Source organism: Octodon degus, unplaced genomic scaffold (genome assembly GCF_000260255.1).
Source record: "Octodon degus isolate 3935 unplaced genomic scaffold, OctDeg1.0 scaffold00152, whole genome shotgun sequence".
NCBI classification, from domain to species: Eukaryota; Metazoa; Chordata; class Mammalia; order Rodentia; family Octodontidae; genus Octodon; species Octodon degus.
Genome location: NW_004524728.1, coordinates 2,066,818 through 2,088,130, shown reverse-complemented (window position 1 = coordinate 2,088,130; position 21,313 = coordinate 2,066,818). Strand labels below are relative to the sequence as shown.

Genomic DNA, 21,313 nt, shown 5'->3' with positions numbered 1-21,313 from the left:
GATTATATAATATTCTTCTGCTATACTTACAGTGTCCCAGATCTGGAGTTTTATCTGTTTTCCATCAATTGTTATCATTCGAGCACCAAACTCTACACCTGAGAAGAGCATAAAATTATAAAACTAGTCAAAATCTATTTCACATTTGTAGGATAATATTCAAGTATTTCCAAAGACATGCTATGTCATGTTATACAAATCACCTTTAAAACAGATGCTATTACAAAATATGTACGTTAATAAAAGTGCTAAGAAACATGCTAAAAAACATTAAGAAATAAAACTGGATTTTGTTTCAATAACATAAAGACAACTAAAAAAACAATTTAAGAGCCATAATTATTAGTTACGAGAATTACATAATATAATTTCAGGCACTGCTCCATGAATATATACACATAATAAATAAGTACACAATTTTATATAAAAGGGAATGTATAAGACTGTTCTGACATGTTTTTCATTAAATAATATAACAAACATTTCACATCATAAACATCCTTGTACACAAATCAGTAAACATGTAAAACTATCATTTTTCATGTGTGCCCAAAATTTCTTTATTATTCACTTAATTGGTACTCTACTGTTACAAACTTAGGTGGTCACCATATTTTCACTAGTTAATGTTGAAATGAACTTTCTACATACATTTTATTAATAAAGGAATTATGATTCAGTTAAAGGAAATGTAGACTTTACATTTAAATATTTATTTCTTTACCTTTTTCGCTCCATTTGTCGCCTTTTTAGAAAGTACTCAATCATCAAAACCGAAGCAATTTTAAATAGCAAATAAATGGGAAGACAACTCTGAAAGTAGTCTGTTACTTATACCAAAACATTAGTGGTTTATCAGTATTTAGCTCAGAGTCACGGTGGGAAGACACACTTAAAATCCAGAAATCAGATTATTAGTTATCCTGGCACAAAAACAGCTAGTTTTTCAGGGAAAGGTACACTGTGCAATCAATGTCGAGTTCCATTTCAGCATCTCCTGTAATTTCCTCAACTGTGATTTAGAGGGTGAGCTAATAAAGGTAATTTGTCTTCCCATGATATACAACTCAATGTGAGTTTTACTCTTTATTTTGATAATTATTCCATCTGAGGGGCGTAGTCAATCCTATGAAACTAGTAGCAATGTTTGTTTCTCAGCCTTAGAAATAGAACAAATCCAGAAAAGCCTAAAAGTCAAGATGAACTTGAATAAAATATGTGAAACTATATTATCCCACATAAAACCACTAAAAATGTTTACATACCGACTTAAATATACACATATATTCATACATATATTCATATTTATTCTATGCCACACGGCAGTATACAAACACAGCAATCATTAAACAATGACACGAGGCTGGCATGATAGCACAGGCCTGTGATCCCAGTTCTTGGTAGGCTGAGGCCAGAGTTTGAGGCCTGCCTGGGCTACAAAGTGAGCTCAGGTCAATCTGAACTGCATAGTGAAAACTTGCCTCAGAAACACAAAAAGACGTGAACATGAACGTATCTGAGGGGGAAAAAGTGGCAAAGTATGGTACAGGAGTTTTTGAAATAGGCAGTATTTAAAAGGAATGTACTAAAGCCTGAAGTGCTTCATATTAGCAAGGTATCTGACATGCAAAAGACTTTTCCTGAGCCTACTGTTTGTACTAACAGAGGAGAGAAGTTCTATCCTCCTTTCCACTATTGTGGATGGGCTGGCATTAACCACAATCCAAAAACCTCTGCCATGCTCACTGGAACTGAAGACTTCTTTGATCTAACAAATGCTAAATTTGACCAAATACAATTTTAAACTAGAAATGACACTGGAATGCTCCTGATATCGAGTGGCAAACAAAGCAACAAAGGCAAGAAGATGCTCCCTCTGTGTGAGATCTTGAGAAGGATAAAGATACTAAATGTGACTTGTGACTACGCCATAATATTATCTTTTCGTTTTTAAATTTATGTATCTGGTACAGGGTTCTGCTATGCAGCTCAGACTCATAGTGATGCTCCTGTCTCAAGCTCCTGACACCTGGGGTTATAGGTGGGTGCCACCACGCCACGCAGTACCAGGAAGTCATGTAGTACTGGGGATCAAACCCAGGTCTTTGTGCCTGCCAGGCAGGCTATGAGACCCCTGAGCTATCTCCCCAGTCCCATAATATTACTTTTATACAAATGAACTGTATAGCTAACAAGACTGCCTCTGACGCAAGACTGCTGTATGCAGCTTCTGCTTCCTGGTGTGTCTCTCTGTCTGTCTATTTATTTACTTATTGGATACAGGGTTCTCACTACGCAGCATGGACTCACAGTAATCCTCCTGTCTGAAGCCTCCCTACACTGGGACCACATGGGAGTACCACCACGTCTACTTTTGGGGCAACACGGTGCGCCTGGGGTTCTGGGGATTGAACATGGGTCCTTGTACTTGCCAGGCAGGTGCCTGGTCTCTTAAGAGAGACTGTGCATCCACAATCCTACATGTCTAACATCCTGCAGATTCTACATAAAAGTCTAAATATCTTAATATAGACACTTTTGTTTAACTTATCCAGAGCTGCTAACATTTAAAGTCTAAAGATTTTTGCCTCTAAACATACATTCAGGGGCTGGGGAGATAGCTCAGTAGAATAAGCACTTGCCTGGCAAGTGTAAGGGCCTGAGTTCAATCCCCAGTTCCGCAAAAAAAAAAAAAAAAAATCAATTCTAAATAAACATAAAAATCAAGAATATTGGGGCTGGTGAGATGGCTCAGTGGTCTAAAGCACCTACTTAGAACAAGCTTAGCAAAGCACAGGGACCGCGGTTCAATCCCCCAGCGCCACATGCCAGCCAGCCCCACCCCCTGGTGGGCTGAGTTGGCCACACACACACACACACACACACACATAAATAAATAAATAAAATTAAAAAAAAATCAAGAATATTTCTAAGTTACGGAAATGTCACATTTTATATCTTAACTTCATTACTCAATAGGCTCCAGATAGAGAATAAAACAAAACAGGACCCATTAGGAGACTACTGTGTTATTTAAGCATGAAGTAAAGCACAGTCACCAAAAATACACATCCAGAAAGGAGTTCAGAAGCACTGATTCCTAGAAAACTATCATCTTTGTTTTGCTATCAAAAGCTTCAATTTTAGCCTCAGAAACATAATTCATTCCCACTTAATTTTTCATAACTGGGTTCAAAATTTAGGTTTCACCATTACATTCTATCTGGCCAAAGAAAATACTAGAATCAAAAGTGTTCTGAAACCTCAGAAACAAAGACCAAAACTTTATTTCTTTTCTGGATTGTTAAAATTTTAAGTCCTTTTTCCTTAAGTGCATATATGCTTGAAAATTCCATTTAGAAAGATTTCCTTATCTTTTTTAATAAGTTGTCATCCCCTATACCTCTGAGTTTCTTTTCCACATAAATTTTTCAATTAATAGTCAATTTGGCTGCTAAAGAAATTATCTGTGGAGCCAAAGTCAAGATCTCATTTACTTGGGGCTGGGGAGATGGCTCAGTGGAATAAGCACTTCCCTGGCAAGCACAAGGACCTGAGTTCAATCCCCAGTTCTGCCAAAAAAAAAAAAAAAAAAAAAAAAAAATCTCATTTACCATATACTCTTAAAAAAGTGACTTATTTTTCTCAGATAGTCATGCACTCACTCCCACTTTGCTAGAACAATTGTTCTCAACATAAATACACATTTGCTAATTGTCTCCAGATCCTTATGACTGTCATACAGCAATTATGCCATTTACTGATTGTGTAACTTTGGGCAAGTTCTTAATACACTCATGACCAAAGCCATAATTCATGGCTGGGTTGCTCTGATTTGAACTCCACTGTCTGATGTTAAATAGCTAACCACTGGTGGTTCACGACATCTGGAGGGACAGTCATGAGTGTACCATCCGTGGTTCAAGCCAGCAAGGTGTTAAACATTTCCTACATCTTAAATTCCTCACTTGTAAAACAGTAATCATGACCCATTTCATGAGGCTTTTCTCCATGATTAAATGATTATACACAAAATAGAACAGTATCCAAAACACAGCAAGTAACTAGCATATAGCTATTGCTATACTCCACACTATGAAAATAAATTTGCACACCACCATCCACACACCTAATGACAGCTTTAGAGAAAAAGTGCCATCTGCTAGAGCCAGGTTGACTATGGAAACATAAAGATGTATAGAGGCAGAATGTGGTTCCTCTCTCAGGGGAGACCTTCTTGTAATGTCAGAGCAAGCTGGCGACTACACATGAGTTACAGTTTTCCAAATAGCTCTCTGTGGTCTGCTCCCTTACTTGGCTTCCTATGTATACACCACGCCAATTTCCAACAGCAGGCTCAGGCTCACCCTCTCCATTGAGTATGCCATAACATCTTAAAAATTTATATGTAAATCTCAATGAAAAGGAAGAACACTTTTATTTAGCATCCTATATAAAGAACAGTTTTACTTAACATCCTATATTAAAAACTGGTTCGTTAGTTGTCTTAAGACTAAGTTACGCCTAAATTGGCTACTGAGGTTTCAAACATATTGAGCAAAGAGCAGATAGTATATAAAAAATGAGCTAACAAAATGGACACAGTGGCACACATTTGTGATTCCTCCTACTAAGGAGGTGAGGAAGGAAGGTTACAAACTGGAGATCAAGTTGGGAAACTTAGTAAGACCTTGTCTCAAGAAACAAAAGGGACCAGGAATGCAGCTGCGTGGCAGAGCATGCCTGGGTTCAATTACCAACTCCAACAGCCAGAATACACAAAACTCCCCACCAAAACTAAACAAAAGCCTTCATGGGAGTTAAAATCATGAAGAACAGTATGAAACAGTACTACTGTATATTTTCAAAAGTGTCAAAATTAAAATACCATATTCGTACTCTTATTGATAGTATTTCATAATGTAAGATTTCAGGCTCAGCATGGTGGTACATGCCTATAATCCTAGCCCTTGGGAGGCTGAGGCAAAAGGATCACTGTGAATTCAAGTCTAGCATGAGCTACACAATGAGTTCCAGGGCAGCCTAAACTACATAGTGAACAACCCTCACTCAAAAGGAAAAAAAAAATTTTTTTTTAATACACCAACAAAGTAATGTTGGCTTGGCTAAAACTATTAAATTAATAATATGACTCATAAGTTCTTTCTTCTTCTTCTTCTTCTTCTTTTTCCCAGTATGGGGACTGAACGCAAGACCTTGCACTTGCCAGGCAGGTACTTATGCTGCTGAGCTATATTCCCAGCCCAATAAGCTCTACTTTCATTTGGTATTTTAAAAATGCGTGTAAAGTAATGATAAATGCCAAGTTAATAAAAGCAATAGAAAATAAGGGGCCATTGAAGATTCATTAAGCAATTAGTTATAAAGAGCGGCCAGATTTCCAATTAGCTTTTTTCTTCGTATTTGATTAACTCCTAATTGTTAATGTGCTATAGCCATAGAATAATCATCCCGTTGGATTTCTTAGCTTTCAGAATAACATACAATTTTTAAACAAACAAGAGCCTGAACCAGTAAGTATGACTACATTGAACCAGTATGAACTTTGCTATCTTTGCATACTAATAAACATGAGTAACACACTATTTTGAATAGCTATTTATTGGAATTTTACTAGTAATTATCTCATTACTCTTTATAATTTGCCTGATGGCCTGTAGCTTTTTTATTAACAATTACAGACACGTCTACTGCAATATGCCTTGTTTCCAAGTGCTATTCCAATGCTTTTGCATTTATTATTTACTTCTGCTCATTGTAGTTTTCTACGGTTAACACTAGTATTATTCCCACTGTACAGACAGAGAAACTGAGATATGGAGTGGTACCCAGATAGAAGCAGAAACCTAACTTTAATTCCAGCTGGTCCAAAATCCTTGCTCCTATTATGATGACATACTGTCTCCAAACTGTTTCATTATTAAATATAACTGAAATCTTACATGTCTGAGTTGTGGTTTGTTTTTGGTGTTACTAAGGATCGAACTCAGGACCTTGTGCTTGCCAGGCAGGTGCTTATGCCACTGAGCTATCTCCCTGGCCCAAAGTTGAGAAGGATTTTTTTTTTTTTTTTTTTTTTGCTGGCTAGGGCTACCTTAAGGGCAGGTCTGGTAAGGCATGGGGAGCTGGGGATTGAACCATGGTCCCCTGCACCTGACTGGATTTGCCCCAGCAGGGGCTTAAACAACTGAACTAACCCACAAGCTCCCCCTTAAATGTCAACGCCTCCTGCATTCTATTTGTACAAAGCTGGGTAACACTTGTTTTCATTATACATATTTCTTAAAAATGAACTCTGACGGGCTGGTGAGATGGCTCAGTGGTCTAAAGCACCTACTTAGAACAAGCTTAGCAAAGCACAGGGACCGCGGTTCAATCCCCCAGCACCACATGCCAGTTAGCCCCGCCCCCTGGTGGGCTGAGCTGGCCACACACACACGCACACACACACACACACACAAATAAAATTAAAAAAAAAAAAAGTTTAAAAAAAAAAATGAACTCTGAACAATAATAAATTTACTTTCACTGATTCCGAAATCATCATTCATAGAATGGACCTGCTAGCATTTCACACTAACATTATTCAAAAACTTTAAAGCTTATCTCTCTTATAAAACTTACCAATAGTGAGGTCATGCACTGGCTGAAACCTCTTGTCAGTAAACTGTAGCAATAAACATGATTTACCAACACCTGAAAGTTAAAAAAGAAAAAAGTAAGAGACAAAACTCACAGAAACCAAACACTTTACAAAAGTGCACAGAAAAGTAGCAGCACAAGTTTCTATACTGTAAAGAGTCTCCTGCAATTCTGCAGGACTAATTTTTGCAAGAGTCTTTCTTATTCATTTATTTCCATGGGAAGTGTGAATGTAGCAACTGAGAAAGACAGCTACTTAGGTCCTTCAAGTAGTTTTTCTACACATTATCACACAACGGTTTCTATGCAGTGTGTATGCAGGTAACAGTGAAAATATTTAAAACATACTGATTTACTCTTTCTATAGTTTATCATACATTGCTATAAACAAACCACCAGAGAGTGCCTGGGGTCTGCTCTGCTGAAAAAAGCTACCTGTTTTGTTTTCTTACTGATTCCCTTCATGAGCAAACTGTAATCTGAATTGCATTCCTTCACTCTATTAAAATTGACTTCATTAAGGTCATGTATAACTTCTAAATTCAAAGAAAAATTTTCTATGTTCACCCTGCTTGCCCTCTAGGGGAAAATGGAAAGCAAGTATCACACTTTCTTCCTGCTTACTTTCAGATTCTCTAAAAATATTTTCTCATACTCACTAAACCAAATACATTCAACAGCACCTTGGAGTTCCACAGAGGTAAGAGTAAAGCAATCATTTGCTCTCTACTTACACAGTCTTTATTGAAAATGCACTGCACAGGGAACTGACCATACGGTATAATGTGGAAAACTGACATGGTGCCTATGTATGGAATCTGTTTAGTGTATTCAAAAAAATTCAACAAAATGAACATACTCAAATAATATATAATCATACTGGGCCAGGATACAGCTAGAAGCACAAGCACCTGCCTGGCAAGCACAAGGTTCTCAGCTCAACTCCTGGTACCAAAATATATATAATATAATCACAAATAGTTGGAGTAACTGTAACTTGAAAAGTAACACTGATTTAATTTACACTAAAGGGATACAGAAGGTCGGTCTGTCTCTTTCTCTCTCTTTTTCTTTCTTTTTGAGTGACTGTCTCATTGTGTAAGTTCAGGCTAGCCTTGAATTCACTACGTAGCCCAGGTTGGCCTTGAACTCACAGTCATCATACTGTCCCTGCCTCCTGAGTGCTGGGATTACAGGCACACACAACCATACCTGTTGAGAGGGTCTTTCTGAAGAAGAAATATGTAAAGTAGGCTGTTTAAGGTCTTTAAAATTATTAATTTACTGAGGAAAGGGACTATAAACACTGTTGCTGTCTATTTAATTTTGCTGAATGGCTGTAGTATCAAACACTACAGATTGTCAAAATGACAGGTACAAACCAAAGAAAGCTATATTTATGCTTTTGTTTTAGGAAATGCTTTCTAAGTTCAAAGTTTCATGAATGTTTACAAATTCTAGTTAATTGAAAATAAACTGAAATTTTGAAACATATGATTTTAAGATTTTTCTTCATTTTTTATATTACAAAAAGACCTCTATTAAATATTATTCTATTTTTTAAAATTCTTCAATGGTCTTTCAGAAGACAAAAATTATTTTCTAAGTTAAGAGAATTGGTATCAGGGCTGGGGAGATGGCTCTGTAGAATAAGTGCTTGCCTGGCAAGTAAGTGCAAGGTCTTGAGTTCAATCCCTGGTACCTCAGGGGGGGGAAAAAAAAAAAAAAAAAAAAAAAAAGGTATCAATTGTGTAAAAGGAAATGGTTCTGTGTACAAAACCCAGAGTGAAAGAAAATATCCTCAGTTTTTTCATATTATACACAAAAAACTGTAGTTAGAAATTGCAGGTTTTGAGGGACCTCAAAAATCTTCTAAGAGGGCTGGCGAGATGGCTCAGTGGTCTAAAGCACCTACTTAGAGCAAGCTTGACAAAGCACAGGGACCGCAGTTCGATCCCCCAGCACCATATCCAGCCAGCCCCGCCCCCTGGTGGGCTGAGCTGCCCCCCCCACACACAATAAATAAATAAATGTAAAAAAAAAAATCTTCTAAGAGTTTGATAATCATCTAACTGACAAAAGAAGCTGAATACCCTTTGCAACCTCCCAACATTTACTACTTTTGTAAGATTAATCTAAGAATTGGTTACATGCTACCTTTGTTTCTTTCAAGACTGCATATTCTCCTTTCAGGTAATTATTTTTTCAATGCAGAGAATACACGCAAGTGTCACTGTGGTATTTCTCCATGTATCTCAATTACAAATCGATAGGCAATCTGTAGGTTTGGTTATCTTTACAGATTGCATACTTCATTGAGTATTTGCTGACTTTTACTTTTTTAATTCTTGGTAAACTTATTCACAAATTCTTAGGGTACTGGACTGATTCACCAACCCTTTTGCAAACTGCTGAGGAATACAGCATGTCTTTTGTTTGTTTGTTTTTTGTCTCTGTCTTTATCTTATCTAATTCCCAACAGGATATATCTGAGCCCCTAACCAAATCTACATAATTTGTTAGTCTTCAATTTCTTTAAGAATGATTTCTTCTGGCTTTGTCAGGCTATAACTTCATTCTGTGACAACTGCCTCTTTTATTCCCTATAACCCTGACACACTGGAGGTTTTCTTCACCACTACTTTGGTTATCCTTTTTTTTTTTTTTTGTTTTTCTTTAAAACCTGAAAGAATCAATCCAGTCCCAAACCATCAACCTCCTTTTACAAATTAGCCAGTGATTATCAAATCTAACTTCCCATTCACCATCTTCTTTCCAATTATGAAACACTTTTACCTTAATTTTGTCAGGCTTGAAACACAAATTTCCAAAACTTAATTCTTTTTCATTCTGCCCGTTATCCTTCCAAGCAACTCTTACCTCACTTTACACAAGACACAAAATGCAACTTTTCTTTTCAGTATTTTCTAATCTCCAGAATTGCTTCCCAACGGGCTACTGTAACAGGAAACTCAGAATTTCTAATTCTTCCCCCCTTCATTACCTGTCTATTAAAAGGTTCACCAATCTTATCAGCACTCCTTGCAGTGCCTGCATGAATCCCATGCACCCCTCTTAATTTTCAGTGCTTTAGTTAATTAGGCAATCAGTGGCAAAACTGAGTAGGCAATTGGATATATGAACCTACATTTCAGAAAGGATGTTCAAGAATAAGACACAAATTTGAAAATGGTCAGGCTGGGGAGATAGCTCAGTGGCAAAAGCACCTGTCTGGCAAGTGCAATGTCCTGAATTTGCTCTCCAGCACCACTGGAAAAAAAAAAAAAAAAAAAAAGGGAATTTATTCATTCACATTCACTGGTTTACTGCTGGGAACCCACCACCTAGGGCTTTGTGGATGCTAGGCATATGTGCTATCACTGACCATCATCCCCACCCAGGAAACTCTTCTAAGTGGTTATTATTGCACTCCTGTTAGTGTCAGTATTTTTTTTTTTTTTTTAGTTAGAAATGGAAAGTTAAAGATCAAACAAACTAGTTTTTAAAATAATTTATTCTGTAATGATTTCTGACAAGAGTGAATGTGAGTTGGAGGGGGAAAAACCCATCTCTTTCATTTTTTCTCTAGAATATGCAAGTCCTTTGCTCATCCTCTCTCTCCTCCCTATGCAGACAGATGCCACAATTAGCTTTTTGCCATTACACATTTTACACCATTGCCATTCCATGTGATGGAGTTCTCACACCAAACCATTTTCGTTTTCAGTATTTACTAAATAAACAAAATCACAAAGCTCATCCTCAAACCTCAAAGTTCTAAAGATTCTTACTGAACTGTCTAGTATTATACAGTGGGTAAAAGTACTATATGGCCTCATACCTATTTAGGTTTGTCCTTTCTTTTATGAATGTCCTAAACAAGTATTTCTTTGTCCAAACTATCTCTTTCTGCCAATTGTGATATCTATCACTCCGTTTGCTTGCATCTTTATTACTTCTCTTTCTATTTAATCCTTTTCCTCAGTGGACAAATACATTCTCAAGTCTTTCATACTCAAACACAACATCAGTCAGGTCTTGTTCAGCAAATTCAGTTGTTACAAGTAGGAACTATTAGTAATCACAATCTTAAAATTAAACTTTAAGCACTGACAAATTTTAAGAAAAAGGGAAAAGTCCAACATAAAGAATTATCCTGAGAACTCGGAGCAGAAATGACCAGAGAGCCAAGGTTATCTGTTTTCCTTAATGAACAAAAAAACACTCTACCCTCTGCCTGTCCCTAAGGGCAACAGAGCCAATTACCTTCATGAAGAACTGTAGATTTTTTTCTATTCACTGGATGTGAACTTTCCCTTCTTGGACTTACAGAAGATTTTATTTCTACCTCTGAAATGGCACTTGTAACTTTCACCTTACACTAGCAGTTATATGCCTGTTCTTAAAACCTCATCTATAAATGAAGTCTCTTGAGTGTTAAGATCTGCATTTTATTTATCTTTTATACTGTGTGGAATACCTAGAATCACTCCTTCATCTAGATTTGCTTGTTCCAAGAGCAGATGCATAAAATACTATTGTTTTAAGCCTTTTATGGATATCTGGGATACTCTTCTGTAATTAATACAAACTACTATACAGTGGACCCTGGAGTTACCACCAGCCTTATACAAACAACCCAGGTTTTAACAGGGAATTTCAGGTTTACCTTATAACCAAAGTCATGACTTCAGGCTGCTTGTATGGTTGTAAACAAAGACTCAAAGTGCGAGAAAGGAGTATACATAAGCATTAGTTTGAGCCCAAATGTATGTTTGTGGATGAGATTATGATTACTGCTATCAAAAAACCTTGAAAAGAGGATAAAGACGGGAAAATAAAGAAAGCAATCACAATAGAAAAGAAACTGGAGAAATATGAGATGGTGTCTGTGTGACAAGTATCACTAAAATGTACAGAATGTCAAAATCCACCATCTCGACAATCTTACTGAGAAGATTTGTATGAAGAAGCTAGTGTTGCTAAAGTTAAGTCACCATCAAAAGTGTTAGATGAGGTAGACAGGCTATTATTAGTGTGCATAAACAAAGGCAGATGGCAAGTTACAGCCTGAATCTGTAATTTGTGGCAAAGCTAGGGATATAAACGTGGATCTTGTAAAGGATAATCCATCAAGTGATAATGATGAAACACTCGGCCAGCAAGGCATGGTCTCACAATTTTAAAGTGAGAACAACTAGGTATGGTGAGGCAGCCAGTGTTGATAATAGGGCTGAAAATTACATACACTGCTGCGAAAAGATGAGCCAGAAAAATGGTTTTTGCGATTATGAAGCTTTCAACTGTGATAAAACTGAACTTTTCTGGAAGAAAATGCCCAGGAGAAGAAATATTACCGAGACAAGAAAATGCTAAGCCACCAACCTATGCAAGACAACTGCTATGTGTCCATGTGAATGGTGACCTCAAGAGAAAGCCTTTCCTCTCTTGGTTTACCACTCTACAACTAAATGCTCAGAAAAAAAAATCATGAAGAATAAGCCAGGGCTTATGTGGAGATCTAAGGCAAAAGTCTGGGTAACAAGAGTGCTTTTCTTTTTTCCTTTTGTGGTACCAAGGATCAAACTTGGTATGTTGTGCTTGCTAGGCAAGCACTTAAGCTGCTGATCTAGCACCTTGGCCCCAAGAATGCTTTTTGGTGAAGAGATAATGAAGGCTTTTTGTTCCACACAAAATTATCTAGAGGACAAAGGTTTATTACTCAAAGCTCCTCTCATGGACAATGCTTCTGCTTACCCACAAGATTTACAATAACTGATTAAAGAATTCCCATGGCTCTCAGTCTAATTCTCCCAATCTACTATACCTCTTGCACAGCACTTTAAAGAACAGGAGGTAATAGTTAACTTTAAGAAGCTATAACCAAGGAACTGTTCCTGAGTGCTTCTAGATGGTCTCATATACAGCTTTTAACCCTTAAAGAGTTTGGGAAGGAATATTACATCTTACTGTGTGGATTTAATTGAGAAATCCTGGGCCAATGTCTCCTTAAGGACACCAAGATCTGTCTTGAAGAAAGTGTAGCCTACAGTTATAGAGGAGAGACTTTGAAGGCTGTGCAGAAGAGTCTGAGCCTTTAATTGGACCCTGTGGTTGATGACATTGTCGCTACAGCACAGTACACTGGCTTGCAAGCAGACAATGGTGATGTTGAGGAACTGGTGGTGGAGGACACTCAGAGGAATTTGTCTACTGAAGAACTTCAACAGCTTCTGGCTGAGCAACAGAGTGGTGGCTAAGAAGCTTTCTGAAGAGGAGGGGGAGTATCAACAATCAGTGAAGCAAAGTTCTTCTTCTGAAATAAAGGAAATCCTGAAAACATGGGGAGAGCTACAAATATTTGTACAGAAGACCTACCCAGACAGAGAAAAAGCCAATCATTGCATTCACTTGCTTAATGATAATGTCAATGTCACACTACAGAACAGTGTTGAAGAAAAGACAGAAACAGACAACCTTTGACCAGTTTTTAGGTCTAGTGAGACTGAAGCAGGTCCCAGAGGACTACAGACTCTCCCAAAAAGAGAAAGGACAGCAGAGAGCCAGATTCCTGATGTTCTTAAAGAAGGGGATCCTGCGTTCAATTCCTGGTATCGCCAAAAAAAAAAAACAAAAAAAACCCAAAACTCATTTCTCTAGGGGGCCGGGGATATAGCTCAGTGGCGTAAGCGCCTGCCTGGCAAGTGCAAGGTCCTAAGTTTGATCCCTGGTACCGAAGAAGAAAAAACAAAAACAAAACAAAACAAAACAAAAAAACCCAAAAACTCCTCATTTGGGGCCGGGGAGAGAGTGCAGTAGAATAAGCACTTTACTGGCAAGTGCAAGGGCCTGAGTTCAATACCCAGTTCTGAAAAAAAGGAAAAGGAAGGGGACTCTCCTTCCAATAATAACCACATTTCATTTCATCCTTCCTGCAAGCCAAATATGTCAACTTGAATGGTGCATTATATATAGTATAATTTCTGAATTATTGTTTCTAATAAACTAGGCAGGTTTTGTAACTTTTTGGTGAATATACTCAGAAAATTATTGGTGTTTCTGGTAAATTATGCACATTTATGCAGCATTTTTCTGTTATGAAAAGGTTAAGGGGAGCTTTGGGAAGCTTAGAAAGTATTAATGAGTATTTCTGTTATAGGCAGCTTATTTAGATAGAAATATTACAGGTAATAAGATAGGGCTAGGCCCTCGAAAGCCAGTGCAAAAGACACGACACCTTACAAATGTGGGAGAGAGAGGCACCTCCACTGAAGGCTACACCTCAAGATAAAAAATGAAACAAATCACCCACATACTTCCTGAAAATAAACATCAAGGGCAGATATTCTAAAGAGGTACTGATCATACTGAGGAAGCCAGGAAGAACCACCAACCCAATCCCCTACAGGAAAAACCTCTGTTCTGTATTCATGTCTGCTTCATATGTGACTTGCTTCCCCATTTAATCCCAATTTAAAATTTTATCTAAGCAATCATATTTGTAATCTTGTTGGTTAACCATGATGTCCTACTTTATCATGCCCACCTTGGGATTTCCCATTGTTTCCCACCCTGGACCTGCCTCTTCTTGTAGTTTTGCTCTATAAAACTAGGAAAGGAAGGGTCCTTGGGAACCATTCAAGACTCCTGTTTCTCTAAAACAGAAGCTTTCTTTCCCAGATAAGTATATTCTGCTCTTAATCTCCACTGTTCCTAAAATTCATTCTTTGATTTTATGCAACATAAATTTGTACCAGATATCTAGCGGTAGAGCTTCTCTCCCTTAATATCATTTCCACTATTAGCTTCTCTCCCTTAATATCATTTCCACTATTTCTTACTGGAAAAAGTTTTGACTTACAACTACCCTGAGTTACAACCAGGCCTCATGAATGAACTGAGTTCAGAAGTCAAGGGTCCACTGTACTTATCCATGATAATGGCGCTTTTTTTTTTTTTTTTTTTTTTCTTTTCTGGAACCAGGGATTGAACACAGGCCCTTGCACTTGCCAGGGAAGCTCTTACTCTACTGATCCATCTCCCTGGCCCCAAGGCATTCTACTGAAGTTTACTTTTATGTACTAAAATGACTTCTGCCAACTTCAAGATTCTTAAAAATTGCAAGTGGCATTACTTTTAAACACATATCAAATAATGTCATTTAAAATATATGACAAGTCAAAAATAAAAATATCAGGACCAACTCGAAACTACTGAAGTTTTGCACATCTATTATCCCAAAGAAAGAAAGGAAAGAAATAAAGATCTCATGGATGAACAACCTAACTCACCAAGAAGTAAAAATAATCCACAGCTGAATCAAAATTTAAAATTTATAAAAAAAAGACTTAAAATTTATACCAAACAACTGTAATAAAAGAAACAATAAAGTCTGTCATTTTAAAATAAAAAAGTAATAAACTCAGTATGGTAGATATAAAGAGTAGAGGACAGTGTTCAAATCAACTGGATCATTTCATAATCTGTGACCTCAGTCTTTGGTTATAAAAACTTAGCCCCATTTCTATATCTTTAAAATGAGAAAAACAAAAAGACACTGGCATGCTCACTTCAGAAGATTATCATAAGGTTCAAATGATAAAATGTAAAAATACCTGGAAATTTCATAATTTTATACAAATGGCTTTTTGTTTGTTTGTTTGTTTGTTTGTTTGGCAGAACCGGGGATTAAACTCAGGTCCTTGTGCTTGCCAGGCAAGTGCTTATTCTACTGAGCCATCTCCTCCACCCCAACAAATGTTAAGCTGAGAACTCAAGGTGAAATTAGCTAGAAGAGCAAAATCATGTGATCCAGCATAAAACATTTTAGATAATTTTCTTTTAAACAGAATAACTGCAGAATTATATTCACATGAAGAAAGACAGAAGTGAAAGTTACACTGCTGTACACTAAGGAACACTTGAAGCTCCAAGAAGCTCAAAAAGACAAGCAAAGAATCCCCCTGGAGCCTTCAGAGAAAGTGGTGTGGTACTGAACCCTAATTTCAGACTTCTGACCTCCAAACTGATGAGAACGCATTTCTTTGGCTTTAAGTCAACAAATACATGATCTTTTATTTCAGAGAAACTACAGACTTAATACAGTAATTAAACTGTCTTTTATGCCTGTTTCTCTGTAAAGAGTTTTTCATGGCTGGTGTCCCAATCTTGTAGTCTATAGTAATGCCTGTGTATCAGTAATGTGACTCAAACACAACAAACATTTGAGCAGTGGAGGGAAAAGAAAACACAGAATAAGTATCTCAGAAACCTGTCAGGCCGGGGAGATGGCTCAGTGGAATAAGCACTTCCCGGGCAAGCACAGGATCTAAGTTCAATCCCCGGTTCCAGCAAAAAAAGAAAGAAAGAAAGAAAGAAAGAAAGAAAGAAAGAAAGAAAGAAAGAAACAAACCAACCTGTCAAGGAAAGATAGGAGGGAAGGAAAAAGTCATTACTGAATGCATGACTTCCATGTTCCAAGCACTGAACTTGGTGACAGAACTAAAGAAATTAAAATTCCCAACAGGATGTAGTTTGAAGAATGCAAGACAACTTACCAAGAAAACTAAGGAGTACAGAAAAATTTATGTAGACAAGACTGCAACAGTTGGTAAGGTAGTTTTTCCAGGTTTCTCCCACTCCCCTTTCTCCATGCTCTGGAAGGAAGTCACCAAGGTTTCACACTTGGAGAATGGAATTCCTCAATGTTTTAACCTCTACATTTCCTCTACTTATTGTTCCTTCTATATTTGGAATTCCTCAATGTATTAACCTCTATATTTCCTCTACTTTTTGCTCTTTCTATATCATCTTTTATCCTCCATAACCAATTTTTTGCCCTTTCACTTTATTATATGTATTATTTTAAAAATAAATAAAAAGAGACTGTATGTTGTGTACTCTTTAGAAATGAAAATTATCTTCCCCCGTAACGTTCTTCAATGTTAATTTTGGTAACCCTCTTTTTCATTTTCACTACCAGTACCAGAGAAAAATAAGGTAGTATTTATTATTTATTACTATTTATGGACTTTTGTATTCAATATATCACTCTGCTACATTAAATAGGAACATACCGATGTATTAGACATAATGTTTTAGTCAACAAAAGACAACAAATAGGGCTGTGGTCTCAACATTACAATGCAGCTGAAAAATTCCTATTTCAAATGACATTGTAGGCGGCCTGCCCATTAGTTCAGGTGTTTTAAGTGCCTGCTGAAACAAAACAGTCAGGCTCAGGATGCTGTGGTTTGATCCCCTCATCCTCAAGCCACACCAGACCTGCCCTAAAGGCATCCTGGGGGGGGGGGGGGCGCGGACCTTCAAATGACATTGTAGTTGTTATAGTATCTCAGCTGTCTTAATGTCATAGTGCAACGAATCATACATTTTGTGGTGTTACTGGTATAAACAAATGTATTGTTACCAGCTATATAAAAAAGTATAGCACAATTATGTGTATGATACTTCAGATTGATAATAACTATCCGTGTTTCCAGTTTATGTATTTTGTTTGTGTTTTTGGTTTTTTGTTTTTTTTTTTTTTTTTTTTTTTTTTTTGAGACAGGATCTCCTTATGTAGCTCAGACTGGTGTTAATTTAAACTCATGGTGATCCTCCTGCCTTAGCCTCCCAAGTGCCGAGATTACAGGGGTGTGCCATCATGTCTGGCTCTAATATTATGTATGTATTATAGACTTTCAATCATTATTTTAAAGTGTACTCCTCTTTTTCACTGTGAGACAGCCTCAGCTATGTCTTTCAGGAAATATTTAGAAGAAACTTACCATAGAAAATGCTCCATGCAGGGCTGGGGATATAGCTCAGTGGCTTAAGCGCCTGCCCAGCAAGCATAAGGTCCTGAGTTCGATCCCCGATACCAAAAAAGGAAAAGAAAATGCTCCACACACGTTAGTGTCCTGGAGATCTTGCACTGGGACAAGATGTGTGAGGTAGAAGGTACTGATAGTGAGGTCCTGAACCTGTGAAAGCCTAGGTTAATGTGTATGTCCATGTCTTAGATTTTATAAAAAAGTTTTAGAACTTAAAAAAATTAAGAAAAAGCTTACTATATAAGGATTTGAGAAACCTTTTTAACACAACTATATATATCACGTTCATGTTTTAAGCCCACTGTTATTTATAATGTCAAAAAGTTTAAAAATTTAGAAAGTACAACAGTTAGGTTAAGGTTAATTTATTATAGTATAAAGAAAAAGTTTTTTTCACAACTATATAGCCTAAATGTACAGGGATTACAAAGTCTGCAGGAGCACAATAATGTTCTACGCATTCAACTATCACTATACCAACTTGAGCATCTTATAGTCTTGCCTGTATCATTTATCTTTTTTTAAAATTTAATTTAATTTATTTTTTTTTCCATTTATCTTTAACACTGTATTTTTACTAAACTTTTCCATGTTTAGGTACACAAATATTTACCATTCTGGTATAATCACCTACAGTATTTCATACAATAAATGTCCTGTACTGGTTTGTAACTTAGGAGTAATAGGTTATATCAGAGTCTATGATGTCCTCACAATGCTAGATCTAGTGACACATTTCTCAGGACATTTCTCCATCACTGGGCGTAACTGTAACCCAGTACTCTTTGAAAATGTCAATGTTTTCTACTACTTATAAAGAATCAAGTTCAAGCTCAACCTTAAGATATGTACCTAGCAACACATTTAATAAACTTATCTTTCCAGTCTTTTCATTATTGCCTGACACAGGGTGGGCCTTCTTCCTAGTCAATTTTTAATTTTTACCATCTACTCCTCTAATTCTACCTATTTTTCAAGAACTAATTTAAATGCCATACGGCCTTACTTTTCTAAGGAGGAAGAAAGGCATTCCCAAGCACATGAAACATCAAGCTTTTTCCAGTTCCTCAACCACAGCCCTTATCACAATCCATATACACTGCTACATATTTAACTCTTGAAGGTAGGGATATATCTGGTGTACTTTTCAAATCCTTCACAGTACACAGTCCTGTGTTTTACATTTGGTGAACTTTCCCCTTCTGTATTTCAAAGTATACCACCAAATGAAGAGATTAAAAATATTTACTGGACTACATCGGGGTATAACACTGATTAAAAAACAAACAAAAACCTTTTACACTGTCTTAGAAACTTATCTGGCAACATGTTATGAACCCCATTTTCCCCTGCAAGCAACAGTTAACTCTGGAAGAACCAACTAGATAATAGCATGTTTTTCTTTTTAATCAATAAATGTCAAATGTTCCTAATATAAAAAAATTGTTTTAGTTCCCGACTCTGTATATCATTTATACAATGGGAATTACATTATCTACACTTTTTATGAGCTATTGTGAGAAATAAAACAGCATACAGAGAACAAAAGAAACAATATGTTCCTTTTCGCACAGGCAGATACATTCCACTAAATTTTAGGATAATCAACAGATATGAAAAATTATCACTATTATTAGTAAAGCAGGGTTTACAAGATACTCGCATACATTATTTATATCAGGCTCACAAGCATCCTGTGAAGTAGGTAAGTGAAGCACTTCCACTGACTTTTCTAAACAGGAAAAGTGAAGATGAAGAGGTTTGAATATTTGACAGTCCATACTAAAGTAATGGACTCACCATTCTAGTCAAGCTATTCTAACTACAAATAATACTATAAAGAGTGGTGTCTAAGCACAAATAATCAGAGAAGGCTTGGATTAAGACACAATAGGTGACAAAAAATAATAGATGGATGTTTGATTTTTAAAACTGTATTACAATAAAGCTATTGTCACAATCCCTCTCAAAATACTCCCCCCTCACTTATCTTCCTGTTCTTGCACATTCTGAAGCAGTTCAGAATGTTAAGCTTCCTTTCATGAATGTTAAGTATGATTAAAAAATATAGCGAATGCTGCTGCCGAGCGCCTTCAAATAAAAATATTATGGCATGTCCTTCTCCACTTTAATGGAATATATAACTCTTGGCTCTTTCCCAAAGTCAAAATGACCATGAAAAGTAAGTATTTTGAACTAATTTAGGACACCAAAGCACCCAAAAGGGCACAAATGAACATTCTTTCAAAAGAGAACTCACAAGACTACTTCAGAAAATGACCATAATAATGGATAACTGTTTGAAGTGGGGAGATATTTTCAGGGCAATTACTGGTGATGTGTCTTTTAGTGTAATAATTACTTTAAAATTTAATCATTTTTGGGTCACATTTCATATGACCAAAATTCTTAAATGTAAGAATAATCTGTGTAGTACTGTCTTTTATAACAAAGCAACAAACCACCTTAATTTTTTTTTTAATTTTTTTATTTTTAGGGAAGGGTCTACAGGGTGTTCAGGGTCTCACTACTAGATGGGAGTCCTAGTGATCCACCTGTTTACAGCCTACCAAGAGCTGGGATTACAGGTGTGTGCCACCACACACAGTCTCAATCACTGTCTCAGCTTGTTCCAGGGGCGGGCCTGGCACGGCAGGCCCATGGACTGAAACGTTGGCCCCTGTGCCTGCTTGCAGGTGCTTTAATCCACTGAGCTATTTGGACGGCCCTCTTAAAAATTTTTGATAAAGAATGGAATAAGGAATATTGTGGCACACAAACAATAAAATATAATTAATCCAATAAAGTAATTAATATTGATGACACAGAGCAAAATACAAACAAATTCCTGAAAATAATATTGGATATTGTAACCTTCCATTAACATAAAGTTATTAAAAAAAAACTGCATATGGCTGACGACAAACACATACATATATAGGGTCAGGCAGATGGCTCAGTAGAATATGTGCTTCCCTGGCAAGCGCAAGGGTCTGAGTTCAATCCCCACTTCCATGCAAAAAACCAAACAAAACAAAAAACCCCACATATATATAATAATTATATAAGAAAGGAGCTTCAATTGTATCTGTGTTCATTTCTTAAACAAAAGTAATTTTTAAAAAAAGAAAAAAGGGATGAAAAAGTACACAGACGACAAATAACCAAAAGTTAATGTTCTAAATTAATGTCAAGGGCTGGGGAGTCAGCACAGTAGAATAAGCACTTGCTGGCAAGTGCAAGGTCCTGAGTTCAATCCCTGGTACCACAAAAACAAATGAGATAAAATAAAGTATAAATAAATGTTAAATGCCTGAATATCAAAACCTACACTAAGTAACAAAGAGAAGCTTAAGTGAAAAAGTAGTAACTCAAAATGTCAGGTTCCAAAGCCTACCTCAATCTTACAAATTAACCTTTAAATTTAGTGTGTGTGTGGGGGTGGGGGATGTCAATCTGTCGGAACTGTAAGAAAAATCCAGTCATAAAGTGAGTTTTTTAAACATCTTTCGCTATAACTAAAAAATTATGTAGACGATCACTTGGGCATATATAGAAACCTGAAGCTACCACATAAACAGGAATATACTTTGCAAACACAAACTGCACATGTACAAATACTGACCTAACTCAATTTATTTCAAATACTGAAGAATCAATATGGATGGCCCAATTCTCTTATTTAAGTGAAATAAAGTTAGAGGTCAATAATGAAGAGAGGGAAAGGGAGATGGCACAATAGAATAAGCGCTTGCCTGGCAAACACAAGGGCCAGAGTTCAATCCCTAGTTCTGGGAAAAAAAAAAAAAAAAAAA

General features: G+C 36.6%; 1 protein-coding gene across 1 annotated transcript in view; it reads right to left on the bottom strand.

Moving 5' to 3' along the window:
• Positions 1 to 21,313, bottom strand: part of Rab2a (RAB2A, member RAS oncogene family) — an 82,316-nt gene that overhangs the window by 53,069 nt on the left and 7,934 nt on the right. Inside the window, exons 2-3 of the mRNA XM_004642356.2 lie at positions 6,646 to 6,717; positions 31 to 98 (exon numbers count right to left, since the gene is read on the bottom strand). Of these exons, the coding sequence (XP_004642413.1) occupies positions 31 to 98; positions 6,646 to 6,717 (140 nt within the window). The remainder of the gene's footprint in view (positions 1 to 30; positions 99 to 6,645; positions 6,718 to 21,313) is intronic.